Source organism: Corvus cornix, chromosome 1 (assembly GCF_000738735.6).
Source record: "Corvus cornix cornix isolate S_Up_H32 chromosome 1, ASM73873v5, whole genome shotgun sequence".
In the NCBI taxonomy this organism is placed as follows: domain Eukaryota; kingdom Metazoa; phylum Chordata; class Aves; order Passeriformes; family Corvidae; genus Corvus; species Corvus cornix.
Genome location: NC_046332.1, coordinates 45,270,367 through 45,285,653, shown reverse-complemented (window position 1 = coordinate 45,285,653; position 15,287 = coordinate 45,270,367). Strand labels below are relative to the sequence as shown.

The 15,287-nt window shown below is 40.5% G+C and overlaps 1 protein-coding gene across 1 annotated transcript in view; it reads right to left on the bottom strand.

The window, feature by feature from the left end:
• Nucleotides 1–1,139: 1,139 nt before the first annotated feature.
• Nucleotides 1,140–15,287, bottom strand: part of FGF9 (fibroblast growth factor 9) — a 29,859-nt gene continuing 15,711 nt past the window's right edge. Inside the window, exon 3 of the mRNA XM_010400510.4 lies at nt 1,140–4,589. Within this exon, the coding sequence (XP_010398812.1) occupies nt 4,344–4,589 (246 nt within the window). The 3' untranslated portion in view covers nt 1,140–4,343. The remainder of the gene's footprint in view (nt 4,590–15,287) is intronic.

Below are 15,287 nucleotides of genomic sequence, written 5' to 3'. Positions count from 1 at the left end.
CAGAGATAAAATTTTGGAAAACAGAAGTCTTCTGGTTTTATTCTCAGATCAGTAAACGATGGGCCATGTGGAATAAAATATTGAGGATGACGTTGTTGGTTACTTCTTTTCACAGATTACCTACAAATACAGCTGCCTGCACTTATACAGCTACATGAGTAGGGGGCTGAGTTTCCAAGATTTTCATCAAAATTTCAAAGACTCTGGAACCTCTCAATTTTTACAAAACAAACTGCAGTTGTAAGGAGCCTGGTCATATCTCGAGGTTTGCTAGTGTATCTCATGGGGACCTTGTAAGAATTCACTAGCTGGGACAGGAGCTCACGTGGAAAGGTATTCAGTGTGGCTCACAGCCCATCCGCTTCTACTCCTATAATCATGAGTAACAGAGCTGGACCTTACAGTCACTTCTTTACTTGATACAAGAAGCAGAGCAGAGTATAAGCTAGTGACTGTGAAAGACAAGCTACAGAAGCATCTTCTTTTACCTCCTGTCATATTCTGTATACAAAGAAACTGCCTCGGAAGCATGTCTTCAGCTCCCTCCTATTTGTATATTTATTAAACTCACACTTATCTTATTTTCAGGGGGACGACAGAAATGCTTGATTTTTAAGGCCAGAGTCGCATCTGCAGCCTCCACATCTTCTACCCTGTCATTTATGAAAGACTCACTTCTTTTTTCCCATCCAGTTGGCAGGCAGTTTGAGTCCTGCACTGACTGGTAGTAACTTAAGGCAATTTTCCTAGGATTTTTCTCTTTGCACTGCCCAGTTCTGCCAGGTTTCATTCACCCCACTTACATTTGGGAGTGCTGCCTTACACATTACCGAATGCAGCTCCAAACCAGCCCATACTCTAACACTGGTCTGGATCTCCATCATCTTTTGGGCTGTGCTTCTTGCCCAGAGAGGTCTGCTTCAGGTGAAATGCTAATACAATTTTTGCCAAAAAGACATTTCCCTGCTTTTTTCCAAATTAGCAAAAAGGCATAGAAAATACTGATGATTTTTGGCTTCCTGGAATATTCTCACATCCTTTCTAGGAATAAGCAAGGACATCTCTTTGCCATCCCATTATTACACATGTGCACAGTTATAAGAAAATGCTCTGAAGGGACATCAAGCAAATAATACCAATTTTCAAAATTCTATAGCAATATATTTATACAAATTACAGAATTCTGTATGTATTTACACACCATTACAGAATATCAAGTAAATAACACCAGTTGTTCTTTTCTTTTTCCCTCAGGTTTGTCTTCGAGTGAATTTTAGTGCTCGAGAAAGGTGCCAGATGGACAGCACAAGAAAATGAAGACTTCTGTTTGTCCACAGCACAGGAGGAGAGGCAGGCAAGCCTCACTGCTTTGCCGTGTCAGCTCTCTGCAGCCCTGTTTTAGCAGGATCACATAAGGAGCAGGAGGGCATCCGTACCACTTCACGCCTTGGCAAAGGAGCTAAGCAGCACCCAGGTGACGATGGTTTTGCCCATCCCCCGCCAGAAAACAAACAGAAATAGCTCATTTTACACAAGGGACTGAACAGAATCTGTTGTTCACTACCCGAAACAGGCCAAATTTGACCCAGTGAACCTGCAGGGAGTGGCAAACTGCCAGCTCCTGAGCCTTCCAGTCTTGCAATAATGCCTAAGTTAAATTACATGTTTCTATATTTACATAAAGTCAGTATTTACACACCATTACGGGTTATTCGAGTAAATCGGTTACAGTTTATTTATAAGGACTGCCATAAACTCATAACATTTTTCTCAAGTTTAATCCTTTCTTTAGAAAAATACAAAAAAAAAAATAAATTAAATGAAACGTGTTAACTAGTAATAATGATTAGCCTATGACTAAAAACCCAAGTCAATTTAACATTAAGACTTTAACTGTGGCCTAGTATTGCGGCCTCGACTCACAGTAATTTTAACCTTTGCAAATAATTTCCTGGTGTATGTCAGATTTACTGAAACAGGAGAGAGTTGTAACTTCCCCTCCTCGTGGTGGGGTTGATCCCTTTAACACAGAGCAATGAGCCCTAGTCCTGCTCAGAAGCACCTTTTCTTCCCCTACGGTCTTTGCCTCGCCCACACAAATGATCCGGCACCCGACTGACCCTCAGCAGCCCCAAAGGGTGGGAGACAAATGCGTGGGCTGCAGCTCAAGGCTGTAAATTCCCAGGCAATAACAGTCCCTAGACAAGTATCCTTCAAATCAACTAATGTAATTTATGTATTTTATCATTCATAAACAATTACAACAAAATGCCATGTTCCATTTAAGATTACTGATACTGCCAGTTGAGACATGGCTCCTCCTACCTGCTTCAGTACAGAAAGGGAACATTTGTTCAGGACACCGAGCCAGAGGTTATTCCAGAACAGAATTAAGTTTCAAATAATATAAATCAGAGGAACAAGAGTGCTTTAGCTCAAAAATTTCTTAATTACAAGTAGGCTACAACCTTTTACATCTCTCCTCCAAAGCACATCTGCGCTCAGCCCCCATGCGTTTGAAGACAGCCAGGGTGTCAGGACCAGCCCTGCTCCCAACATATCCAGTGGCGAAGGCTACACTCAACTTAATGGCACTGCATTCAAATCCTAAGGGATAAAACAACTACAAAATGCATTTGTCATATGGACCTTAACATGATTTTTTTTCTCCTTTTTTTTGTTTCTTCAGAGTATTAGGGAAAAAAACGCCTGTTCCTGAGGGTTAATTTCCAAATGGTAACTGCTAATCAATATGTTTGTGTGCTTATCATAAAATGCTACATACCCTTAAGTATTAGATACTGTTTCCTCACCTTGGGGTTCATGAATATTTGAACATACTTTAGGGAAAACAATAAAAATAAGTCTAATACTGTCCCCCTCATTGTCATTATTGATAGAGATTTATTAGTTTCATTTTGCAAGTTTTACTTTAGGAAGGGTGCTAATATCATGTATTATGACAGTTCACACTGAAAGCAATTTTCCATAAAAGATATTACAATGACCCCTATGGAACTTGTATAATTTCATAGTAGATAGTCAAGTGCACAAATAAACATGTTTACAAGAGTGATCCTGTTAACCTGGTTCTTGCCCTCTGAAATATTTATGTGTTCTTTGTTAAAATTAGTATAATTGTTGTTGGTGTTACTTATGTTGTTTCTGGCATTCTCTTTAGGAAAAAAAAATAATAGCATACTCATCATTTAGCTTTGGTATAATCTGCAATAGGTTTTAACAAGTAGAATATATTCCAACCCCTATATTTTCCACAGCTGTGAAATTTACAATGATGTAAGAAGTCACTTTATCAGAGAGGAAATATTACAGACACATAAAAAAAAGTTGAAGACCCAGTTTTCTCTTTAATCCTCTGGGGTAAGCTATGAAACAAGCAGTCAGAAGAGTGAGGATTCAGTGTCATGAGTGGTGTGCATACTTGTACAATAATACGGGCACAAAAGAGATTGTCGCCTTTAGTACATGAGGGTCACTAGAATTTATTATTATTATTACCTTTTTATTGTTGGCTTTTTTTTTTATCCATGCACCTTTATATTTACTTGCATGAATTTACCACAGGTTCATAGTGGCCTTTGCCATTTTAATGCTTACAGAGCCTAAAGCTTCCAAAATGCCTATCTGGCCTGTACATATTTCATTAAAAATAAACTCTATATAATAAATAAATATATAAAATAAATAAAATGTTGCCTTTGGAATTTCTATAAATAAATTTAACTTTTTATTTTTATTTTTTTTTACTAAGAGGTCTTTGCTTTAAACTCAGTGGGGTGAGACCCAGAGAGCGATTAACTGAAAAGTCTCTTGTTTAAGTAAGACTGCACCCTCCATGCCTTTGTAAATGCAGCGTACACTTGAGCAGGCCACCAGCCAAAAATCCTGATGAATCGAAGTATGGCAGCTATGCTGATATATGACGAAGTACAACTGATCAAAAATTTAAAAGCGTGTCTATTCCCCAGCATGCATCAGGCCTTCCTCCTCCTCCTCCTCACCCTCCTCCTCCCCTTGGTTCCTCTCTCTCGCGCTCTCACTCCCATTCATCCTCTCCCTTTCTCTCTCTCTCTCGCACTCACTCTCTCGCGCTCCCTCTCGTACTAAATCAAGCGAGTGGGCATAGGCTCTCCTCCAGGAGGACAAACCTTTAAGTGCAGAACAAAATCAGCATGTTCCATCCAAGCCTCCATCATACATTATGCATGCGACAAAGTTTGGCAACAGTGGAGCTGATGTGATGACACAGCTAATCAATAAGAACCCACCGCATGAAACCTTTATAGTGGTTACTTTTTAAGGGCTCAAGTGAATTGTCTTTGTCAACTTTGGCTTAAAATATCCTTATATAGTTCCGGTACTTTCTCAGGGTCCACTGGTCTAGGTAAAAAATGTGTAAATTTTTGATGCCGTTTAGTCCTAGTCCCTTCTCTTGGAGTCCCATCTTTATTTAACGCAACGTAGTATCGTCTTCCAGTGTCCACATGTTTATATAGATTTGATGAATATGTGTTATACCAGTTTTCTTCAAATTGCTCTCTGAATACACACTCCTGGGTTAATTTTTCCTGTGGAAAGAAAAGAAAGAGCAGTAAGGAGATAGCCACTAAAATAAGCTACTTTTTATTAAAGAATTACTTTTTTAATGGCTTGAAACTGGTACCTCCTTGCTAAATTACAGAATTAACTATTTCAATACTTCCAGTTTTAGCTATGTAAACAGTTTTAGCTATGTAAACTGTACTGCTGGGTATTTCAGGAGGCAGTCACAAGGGTGGATAACCCTATGTGAAGAAAAATTATTTTCCCCAAAGCCTCATTGCCCAAATCAAAACAGCAGCAACAAAGCTGAAAACAGATACTTTTTATTTCTGATTGTTCCCAAGCAGCTCACAAGACCTTACTGGACTTCTATAACTAATTTTTTCAATCATGAGTGCAGGCATTCAAACAAACAGATCTAAATAAAGGAAACCAGAACCAGTTTGCAGGGCTGCAATAAAATTTACAGTCTTAAAGTCTCTGTATCTTTTCATTGCAGTCAATGAAACTCAATGCATTTCTTTAATTTAAAAACATACAATCTGCTACCCTTCATTTGATTTATTATTTGTATCACAAAGTCACAACCCAAGAGAGCTTCAAACAGGGACATGAACACCGTGTGCTGACATGAAGCCCTGAGGAAAAGCCCTCCAGGCTTGCACTGCCAGGGTTGTCCTTGTGTCCTGCCCTACTGACGGGACCCACTGAGGACATCAACCATTCATCAGATCCCCCTGCCACCACAGAATCCCACTCCTTCCTGTTCCTTCCAGCACACCCACTTCTTCAGTCTGTGTTGCCTTCTACATCCTTTTCGTCTAAATAGATTGCTTAAAATTGTTTTTTAAAAATTGCTTAATAGAGTGCTTAAAATGCAGCCACCTGATAATCAGATTCATTTTAGGAAGGACTCGCACAAATGACTGAGCAAAAACACTGGAAAGAAGAGCTCTAGCATGGGAGAGCTGATAGAAAGCTGGGGAAAATAAGCCTGAAAATAGTCTTTTCACCTGGCACAAGAAAAAAAATAGTGATAATTCAGTATATTTTTTCATAACAAGTTTTCATTTCAATAGCACTCACATTAATCACACCCAGCTTCCAGCTGAGGATCAATTTATAATTATTACAAAGCTCCATACAATGCATGTGTTTTACAGACATTAAATCTTAAAACAGTCCTTTTATATAGATGTACAGAGAAGGGAAAACTGAGACCAAGGCCCAGATGCAGCAAAGTATGTATGGCACCTAAGCTATAAAACTGTGCCTGAACACAGCTAAGGTCCCACAGCTCAAGCACCCCTAAGAAACCACCCTCCATGACTTAACTCAGGAGCTTCCCAAGGTCCACCATCACCAAAGCCTGCAGCTTGCCCTGAGGCTGCAGGTGCCTTTGGGGCCACCTCTGCTGCTTGAGACTCAGCTCACAACCCTTTCCCAAACCAATGTGCTTCGGCCCAGATATTTCACTGCTGTGTTGTGTGGCAAGCACTCTGCTCCCAGGGCAGAGCTCTGCAGCCCATCAGGACTGGGAAGCAGCCAGGTCCAAGGAGCACCCCACACACCTTACAGAAGCCCCCCAGTGGGGGAAACAAACCCCATGCAAATGGGGAAAAGAAGCCAGCGCCCCTCTGCACCTGTACAAACTGGGAATTGAGCTGCAAAGACAGAGCCCTCCTCAGGCCCTCCCTAACTCCTAAAGGTTTGGGATTTGGAGGTTTCTTCTAAATTAAATCTCTGGCAACTCCAGTAGGCAAGAAAGGCAGCAAGTAAGCTGCTACTGACTTCCCCTTTAATGGGCACTGGGTATCTCATTACCACTCAGGAAGGAGAAATCCCAGACAGGACCAGGTTTCACGTGTTAAACACCTGAAAATTCACTATGGCAGTGACCGTATCCCTTTGAGGATATGACAGCTTATTTTAGAGGCATTTCTGACTATGACATTTTTAGTTTAAAGTAGTTCAAACAGCAATACTCTCTTCAGGTTATAGGCAAAAGAAGCACAAACCTGTTCACATTAAAACCTTATCTATGGGCCATACCCTGCAACCTCCTCTTGGTAATTGCCTCCATGTCCTTTGCCAGCTCAAATCCGCAGCCACATTGAGCATTACCAGACCAGCAGCAGCTGCCAGTTACACCCATTGCAGTATTCCCCTTGTATAGCCTCAAAAGTACAAACTATTATAAAAGGTATTCAGCTGCAGTGAAGATTAAGTATAGATTTCATTAGTGTTTTATTTTCATGAGGTTTAAAATCATCTGTGTTTGTTTTAAGGCAGAAGCAGATGCCAAGGGGTATTATATACTGGGTCTGTATAGGTCCATGGGGAAAGAGAAACTAATTTAAATTGTTTTCCTGCTCTCAGAAGGCAATAGGATCACATGAAAAGCACTGCAGAACTCCCTGCTAAAAATAGAAGCATTTTAGGAAGATATTTCAGTCCTGTCGTGAATTCATTAATTATTCACTTCATCTGCATTTTTTTTTAGCATCATCATAAATTTCTATCTTTGCAAGAACAGTACTTCCCCATGCCCTGAAGGAGAAACGTTAAAATAGCCTCTCTTTATCTGGCAGGTTTGGTGGATCATGGCAGTGCTGTGGCGCACATAACTGGACCCTGAATCAGGTGGTTTGCATTGTACTGCGCTCTGGATGAGTTAAATGGATTTCAAGCTCACAAATTCAATCTTCATTTTACAAGCTTATCCTGTTTTAGCTCTCTATTCACTTACAAGACAGCTACATCTCCTTTGTCCTTCTTCAAAATTCTCTGAAATTCACATATAAACATGATGAAAATACTTCAACGTGAACTTGACAGAGCAATCAGGATGTGGGACCAGATGGGTAGGGACATTAACAATCACCCTTTCAAAGAAATGAAATGAAATAATTTCTTTATACATTCAAACCTTTTCCTTCTAGGAGACCTAGAAATTCTGGTTGTGGTCAGACACCACTGGAGTAAATCAGTGTTGGTGACTCTGGATCAGATCCTGTAAGTAATGTGGGACACTAAAATCCCATATCATCCTTCTCCCCATGCCCTGGGAGATCCTTACAATAATGTCTCATCTAGTACCAAGAGAGACAGAAATCGGCATACACCAGGATAGTAATTTATGTAGAATCACAGAATCCTTTGGGTTGGAAAAGACCTTTAAGATCCTTGGGTCCAACCATTAAACTAACACTGCCAAGTCTACTCCTAAACCAGGTACCACCACAGCCCTATGTAACATTACTACCTTACAGTCACATTTAAGTATGCATGTCATTATTCAAGCCAGAAATGAGCATAACACAGGGGTGAGGCTGAGCCATCCTGCCAACACCACCCTCTTGTCTCACCATCTTAGGATGGGAAACTCTTGCTGAAAACCAACTCTCCCAGTATAGAAAGGATATGGTGTTTCCTGACCACATTTCTCCTTCTGGCTTTGACTTTTAGAAAGTCCCTCTATGTACATTTGAAGAGCAAGATTTAGCCCTACAATACAGCTTTTATTCTAGCAACTGATTTCTCTATCAGTTGTCCAGTGCAAATATTTCCTTGCACCATAATTAAAGTTGCTGGACATCTTTGTCGAAAGCTGACACAAATACCAAACATACCCAACTGGAACAGCTATGGAAAGTAACCTGCATTCCTGTGAAAGGGGAGGCTGCCTGCCTTGTTGAAATCATTTAATTCAGGGCCAAATAAGGAGGTGACCTCAAAATTATATAAATCAGATGTTGCACTGCATTCCACTTGTTTTCTGTGAGGACTGTTCATAGAGTATTCAACCACAAAGTGATTGATTTTCATTTTGCTACATTTCTACACTTCACCTGTTTGTTTTTTTACCCTGTTATTTAGCTCAGAATGTTCAAATAATTGAATTGTACAAAAATGCGCATACCGCAAAGACAAAACTCTGAGACATATTTAATTCAGAAATCTGCTAATGCCTGGTCGGTGATAGCAAGCCCAGGACCCCTTTCCCTTTCTACATTCTCCACCATCTAACAAGGGAGGAAAATAATTATGTTATCCTATTTCCAGGCTGATTGATTAAAAGTCAGATTCTAAATTAATAAAATGCATAGTTACAGCCATCACAACGAAAATTTTGCTAGCTTGTTTTAGAATAGCTATCCATGTGAAGTAGTTAACTGTAAATAAGTAGAAAAATAAAACACATGTACACTGCTCAGAGAATGGTTTCATGACTCTAAAGAATGTAAGACATTTGTGCTGCTTGGTAGCTGAAAGAACAGTACAGGGTCCTGTATAAAACATATCAATACTCCTTCTTTCTTTTAAATAACCCTATGGAGCTAAAACTCCATTTTATTTCGAAACCCGCCAAAAGAAACCCTCTTCAGACCATCATTCCTAAAATCACAACAAATACCTTTCATGCCAAGTAAACTATTCTGTTTTATGCCATGTACAGTTTTCCCTTTTGCAAACTGCTACACTGATTCAATAGAAACAGGAAAACACCTAATCCAGAAGTCCAAACAACCATTAACAAGAGATATATTTGATGTAGTCAGCACTTCCTATATACCTGCTGCACACTAATACCTTGTTAATCTACCCTGTCTTAATAAAAATCTTGTTTAAATATATAATCTCCTAAATAATTTCATGCAAATCCCTCATTATGGCTACATGGCATTACTAAAAACTGCATATATAGTGAAGAGAAACAAAGAAAAGCCCTGTTCTCTTCTGAAGCAGTTTGCTTTGCTGTTCTGCCTACCAACACACACATTTTACATGCCATTGGCCCTTCCCATGCTGTAATGCAAACAGCCTCTAGAACAGACTATGTTCAGCTAATAATTAACACTCATCCAGAGCTGTCATAAATAAAGGTCTAGTTTAGCATTTGCTGTGGTGTTTTCTGTACTCTCATGCTAAGCCTGTTAGTCTCTGGCTGGGTGAACCACCTCCAGCCACAATGAGAAGCCAAATACCAGTGTCCAAGCAGCACCACTTTCTTTTCCAAATGAGACCACAGTGTGAGTCAAGCCCTGTACACTGTGTGTCTGACTTGGTAAGTGTCACAGAGCTTTCTTTGATGAGTTTCTCCGAGCAGAGTCTTTTCAGAATGCTTTGTTTGATAATTTGACAAAACATGAAAAATATATGGAGGAAAAAAGGGTCTGCCAAGAGGACTAGCTGACTGGTTTTTTGTGTTTGTGTCAGTAGTTCTCCAAAAGCCTTTTTGACAGACAGCAGGAAACCCTTCAAGGCCGGAGGAGAGACAAGCAAACAGGCACCAATGCTGCCACTCATACAAATTTCATATTTCACAGCACGTGAAATTAGATGAGGGAAATCAGGCAAGGTGTCCTGGCAAAACCACAGTTAGGCAATTGCATTCTCCCTACCTGAGGTCACCTTGTACTCTCACAGAGTACATGCGGTATTCATCTTACTTTCTTCCCCTAAACCTCTTAGTTAATTTGTATAAAGTTTTTATTATACATCAATAGCCACTTACAAAATAAAAATCAAGTGTAACAGTTCTGTGCTGCTGCCATGGAGCAGTTATGATGGTGTTTAAAGATTAGTATCTTTCATACAAAAAGCTTGTAAAGATCCCAAGACCCAGCAGAACTTGACCCCCTTGGGATCATGATTGCCAAAAGCCACAATACATACGTAGATACAGACACTGTGGTACTTCCACATCCTGATGCAGACAGCAGAAAAGCAGAGCCTCCTGAACAAAGCAAGCAGACTCCAGTATCAACAGTAAAATCCCGGGACACTGTCAGTGCAGGAGGGATTTCAGTGCTTCACCCCTTTGCCCCGCTGCTGCTCTTCTCCCACTCCCTTGCTCTCCACGCTATCTGGACCTTCTCTGGAGGGACCAGACTGGCATACAGCACTATGCTGTCCCAGGGCTGTTTAAAGAGCTCTTCTGACATGAGGGTGAGATGCCAATTAGGCCTCCACCCATTTTTGCCACTGCCAGCTCCACAGCTCTTGGTTTTACTGATATCCTCTCCTTTGAGGTTTCAAGTTTGCAGCATCTGTCAAGCTTTAAGCATGCCCTCCCTGGACATGAAATCATTATGGGATGGGCAACCCCACTGTGCCTGAGCTCTCATCTGCCAGCGTAGGCTGCCCATCAACAGCCATGCTTCATGTTCATAAAGGCTCGGTTTATAGCTGCTCAGCCAAGTGCATGAGGTGAAAACTCATTTTCACCTAAACACCCAGGATCTGCTCATGATGCTGTTGGAAGTCATGACAAAACTCCAGGGACAGATCTCAGGCCACATAAGCTGTCACAGTGTCTTTTCTCTGGAAGCTGACAAGCTTCCTTCCTGACACCACAACAGGGAACAGGACCAGGACAAAGTCAACTCTTAGAAAACAAATAAACAAGCAGGTCTGTTCCCCTCCCTTCCACGCCAGCAGGACCAGGCCCACACTGTGTCATTTACTAGTCACATTTCTGACCTCTATTTTATTTTTTATTCTCTTGGCACAATAAAGAGCTGCAGTCATCAATGTTATCAAAGCATCTAATTCATAACGCTTGGCTGAACCCTTCCAGGAATCAGAAAGCAAGGTGGTATGCAATCTGATACAGGGGCCAGAGCCAATTTTTAAGGAAGATGGGAGAAGAGTTCCCATCAGCTTAAATGGAATGTGGATCAGCCTTGCAATGATAAAAAGGCAGAAAATATTTTAAGACACTAAAAGAACCATTTCAGGCATGCTCAGATTTACTGAAAGCTGTAACTTGACCTCCCCCGGCTCCCCACTCCACAAATTCTCTTCTATCAAAAGACAACCTGTATGTCAAACCAGGGCTGCTACTCTACAGCTACACACAATCTTTAGCCTGAGTACCAGTTAAGGTTTTAACTGGATGGAGATTTTTAAATAAAACCTGCTTTCCTTAAATCCAGCTTAGATGGAACAAAGTGTTTTTCTTCCCTTGTTTTGTGGTTCTCTAAGCACAGAACACAGGTTTAAAGGAAAGATAGACCCCCTTTAGAAGAATGTGCTGCTTAAGCGTGCTAAACTCACATGCTGAAATATATTTTAAAGTGAGAGATAAAAAGTACTTAATCTGCATGAGTCTCTACATTCAGTGAATACCCCACAAAATGGATTTATCCATCATTAAAGAAGTACATTATCTGTCAGCTACAAGGTGCCATCAGAAAAAGATGTGCAGAGTGCTCAGGACCCTTCATAAAACACTTTGCCGTGGGGACCAAATAATCATTATACATATGTAGTGATGTAAATGTATATTATAAAAGTAATTAATGTTTTATTCTTTCAGCAAGATGATTTGGTCAAGGACTGATGAACAAAAGGCTGTCTCTAAATTTTGGTATTGATTTCTTGCAAAGCTACTAGCTAGGTACTAGCTCAGAGGACAAGGACATTACTGATCACATTGTCATTCTGGATGACATTCTGGTCATCAAACAAACACAGCATCATAAGCTATCACGTTTTGGAAAGATCCTCACTGAAATGCCGCATGTCCACTAAAGTCTTGGAAACCAGCAAGTTTGACAGAAATTTTAAAAACTACAGTGCTTTGGTGGGCACTACAGCAAAGGATTGGCACACTACGATCTTTACCTAGCAGGACTCAATTGCATATTCAGTTTAAATTGTTTAAAAATGAGGCTGTTTTAATTTGCCACCTTTTTTGGACAGGAAGGAAGGCCAGCATTACAAACAGCGGCTGCTGAAGGAAAGATGTCACGTTTCCTCTTCTGCTAAAGTAACTCAATTTAAGAGCATGTAAATAATGTGCATGTGCACACTGGCTTTGAAATACCTTGTCACACTTCTCATAAGCAGTCTCTCCAGGGATGACTTTTTGGACACTTCCCCCATTCTTTTCCCAGTGGCAATCCCACCATAATGTCATGGATTTAGATATACAATTTTTAGTATCTCACTTTCTGAGTAGAATAAAAAGTATTTCCTTAATATTTCTCAGAAAATCCACACATCTTTGGTGTTGCTATGCCATGACTTATGTTGTCAGTGATATGGCTGACCCAGCCTTTGGGAAACACTAAAGGAAATCAGGTGGCTCTGCTGCTCCACGAGACCCCTACTCCTCACATGCACACCGGTGGGCCTGTCTTTCAATGGCTAAAACTTTAGTCATGCAGTTAATTTCAGCTTTGATGAAAGACATTGTCATTCTGTCTGCAAAAACCCAAAAGATATATAATAACAACTTCAACAGAACTAGTGACTGAAGAGCTCAAAGACCAGGCTGTTGGTCTCCTGGGTACCTGCAAACATGGATCTTCCAAATAATTCAGATTTTTAAAGTTTTTTTTAAAAATTCCTATTTTGTTTAAACTTTACAACATTTGTACATTCTAAAATGAATCAAAAGGTTTTCCTGAAATCTTTGCCAATAACTTTCCTGTCCTGAGTTCAGATTATACAGTATATGCTGTCCTGACAAAGGCATCAGCAGGCCAAAATCCCCCTTGTTATGAAAAAGTAAGATTACATGTTAGAAGACTGTCTCTAGATTGCAGACTCTCATAGGCAGGAACCCTGTCTAGATTTAGGTTTTTAAAATGATGAATACAATACAGCTCTTATCTTGATTGAGATCTGCTGACACAACCATAAAACTAATTGGTGGTTTTACAGGAGCAGGTCCAATCCTGATTCCACTGAAGGCCATGGTATTTCAACCATAATAGAGTCAAGTCAAAATTTCTCGAGTCACAGTTGCCTCTATAAATGTGTTAAATTTGAAGAGCAAAGTTTAGCAAATTAAAGATGCACAGCCTGGGACAGACCCCAAAAGTATGTAGCATCCGCACCAGAACACAAGTTTTACCTCAGCAGCAGCCTGTGGAACACAAATATAAAACCTTATCTTCAAATCAAAAGTAGCAGCAGATATCTGCCAGTATAAAAGGAATGAAAAAGAAACAAAAGGGCTCTATAGAGAGGGGAAATATGGATTTGCACTATAACAAGCTTTAATTCTTAAGCTTTTTGAATGCAACACAAATGAACCACGTTACTGCACATCACCAAATCAGCCTATGCACATTCAAACTGCAAAGCAAATCTCAACCTAGTCAAAATTCCTAATGAAGTCCCCACAGGGCAGACTTTTTCTACTCTGTCTTTGAAAATGATGAATGGTAAAGTGGGCGAGAGTGCCACGTTCACATCCCACTGGCTCCTGAATCAGAAACAGAGCACATCAGATCTTTATCTGATGCAGCGAATAATCCCCAAGCACATCTCAGTGTGTCACTGCTGCTGATGCTTTTAGCATGTCACTTCAACACAGTATTCTCAGATCAACCAAAGACACTGAAGCTTTTCACACCTCTGTATGGTTGCACAGCCAGCTCCCAAAACGCTCAGGGCTGCAGTGACAGGGAGCTACACAAATGCAAAGAAAAGAATCTGAATATGTCCCACTCGTGCTTGCTGGATGGGATTTGGGTTTGCAATGCAGTTGTGCCATTTTAACAACTCCCTGCTGTCAAAAGCATGGTGCTCAACCCTCCTCTCATCCCACACTGCACCTGAGTCCCCCACTGAGCCTTAGTGCTTGCCCAAACAGGCAGCAAGCCAGTTCAGGAAGCTAAACTTTTTTCTGTGGCTTTATATGCCTAAGCTGACCTACTGACAAGTCAGATGAGTGCCAGTGTTGGAGCACAGAAGAAAACAGAAGCATGCAGCACAAGGAGGGAACCAGAACTGCCCTTTCTGGAAGGGCTTTCTGCAAGGTCACATTGGCTGCCTCCTGAAGCAGCACCTCTAGTCTCCTGTTTTCATGAGAACACAAAATTTCAGACATCTTTAGTTAGGGAAAAGCAAATCATTAAACTAAGGTTTGAGTAGGATCTTGCTTTACCAAAGCTTAGCTGTATATATCTATACATATACACACACATAAACATATGTATATATAAATATATGTATATGCATATACACACACACATAATTTATACAGAGGATACTCTAATACCTTCCTGTCCCAGGCATGTAGTGAGAATCCAAGATCAGCTTAGAATTTCAGACTAAGGCAAGGAGATCACTGAGGGTTTTCTCCCATACAAAATTATCTTCAAACCTAGTAAGCATTTGAAATTAAGTCCTCTGAGGAAGATCAAAAACCTGAGGAAAAGTGTAGTATCTATCTTGCAGGACACGATTGGTAAGTGTCCCTCTTTGGTGATGTGTTATGAAATTCTGATTTTAAAAAGACCAAAGCCATAGTTTAAAAACAACCATAATAGTTGCAGTTTCTCACCAAGGTTTCTCCCATATTACCTGTGTCAAGTCTATGTATTGACCCATCAGTTCTTCCTACACCAGTACCCACATCTCAAAATACTTTTTTTTTCTACACAGTCCTTCACACCTTGCTGAGCAGGTTGCAGTTTCTGCTCTCATTCCCCACGCTGGTACCTGTGGGGAACACCCTTTAACAGTACCCAGCTTTCAGCAAGGCTGCCCATCCAAATTCTGAGAGAAGCTATCTACAAGGGTGAAGTAGATGAGGTAACTCAAGAACTTTTCTCAGACCTATATCCACCACAAAAGAAATGTCCACAGTCACAAAGCTGTTTCCCACTGTACAGTGCAGAGAAAGTATTTATGTCTCATCTCCCACCTCCCTGTAAAAATCCCTCTGGCCAGCTCAGAATCCCACTTCCTCACAATCTCAA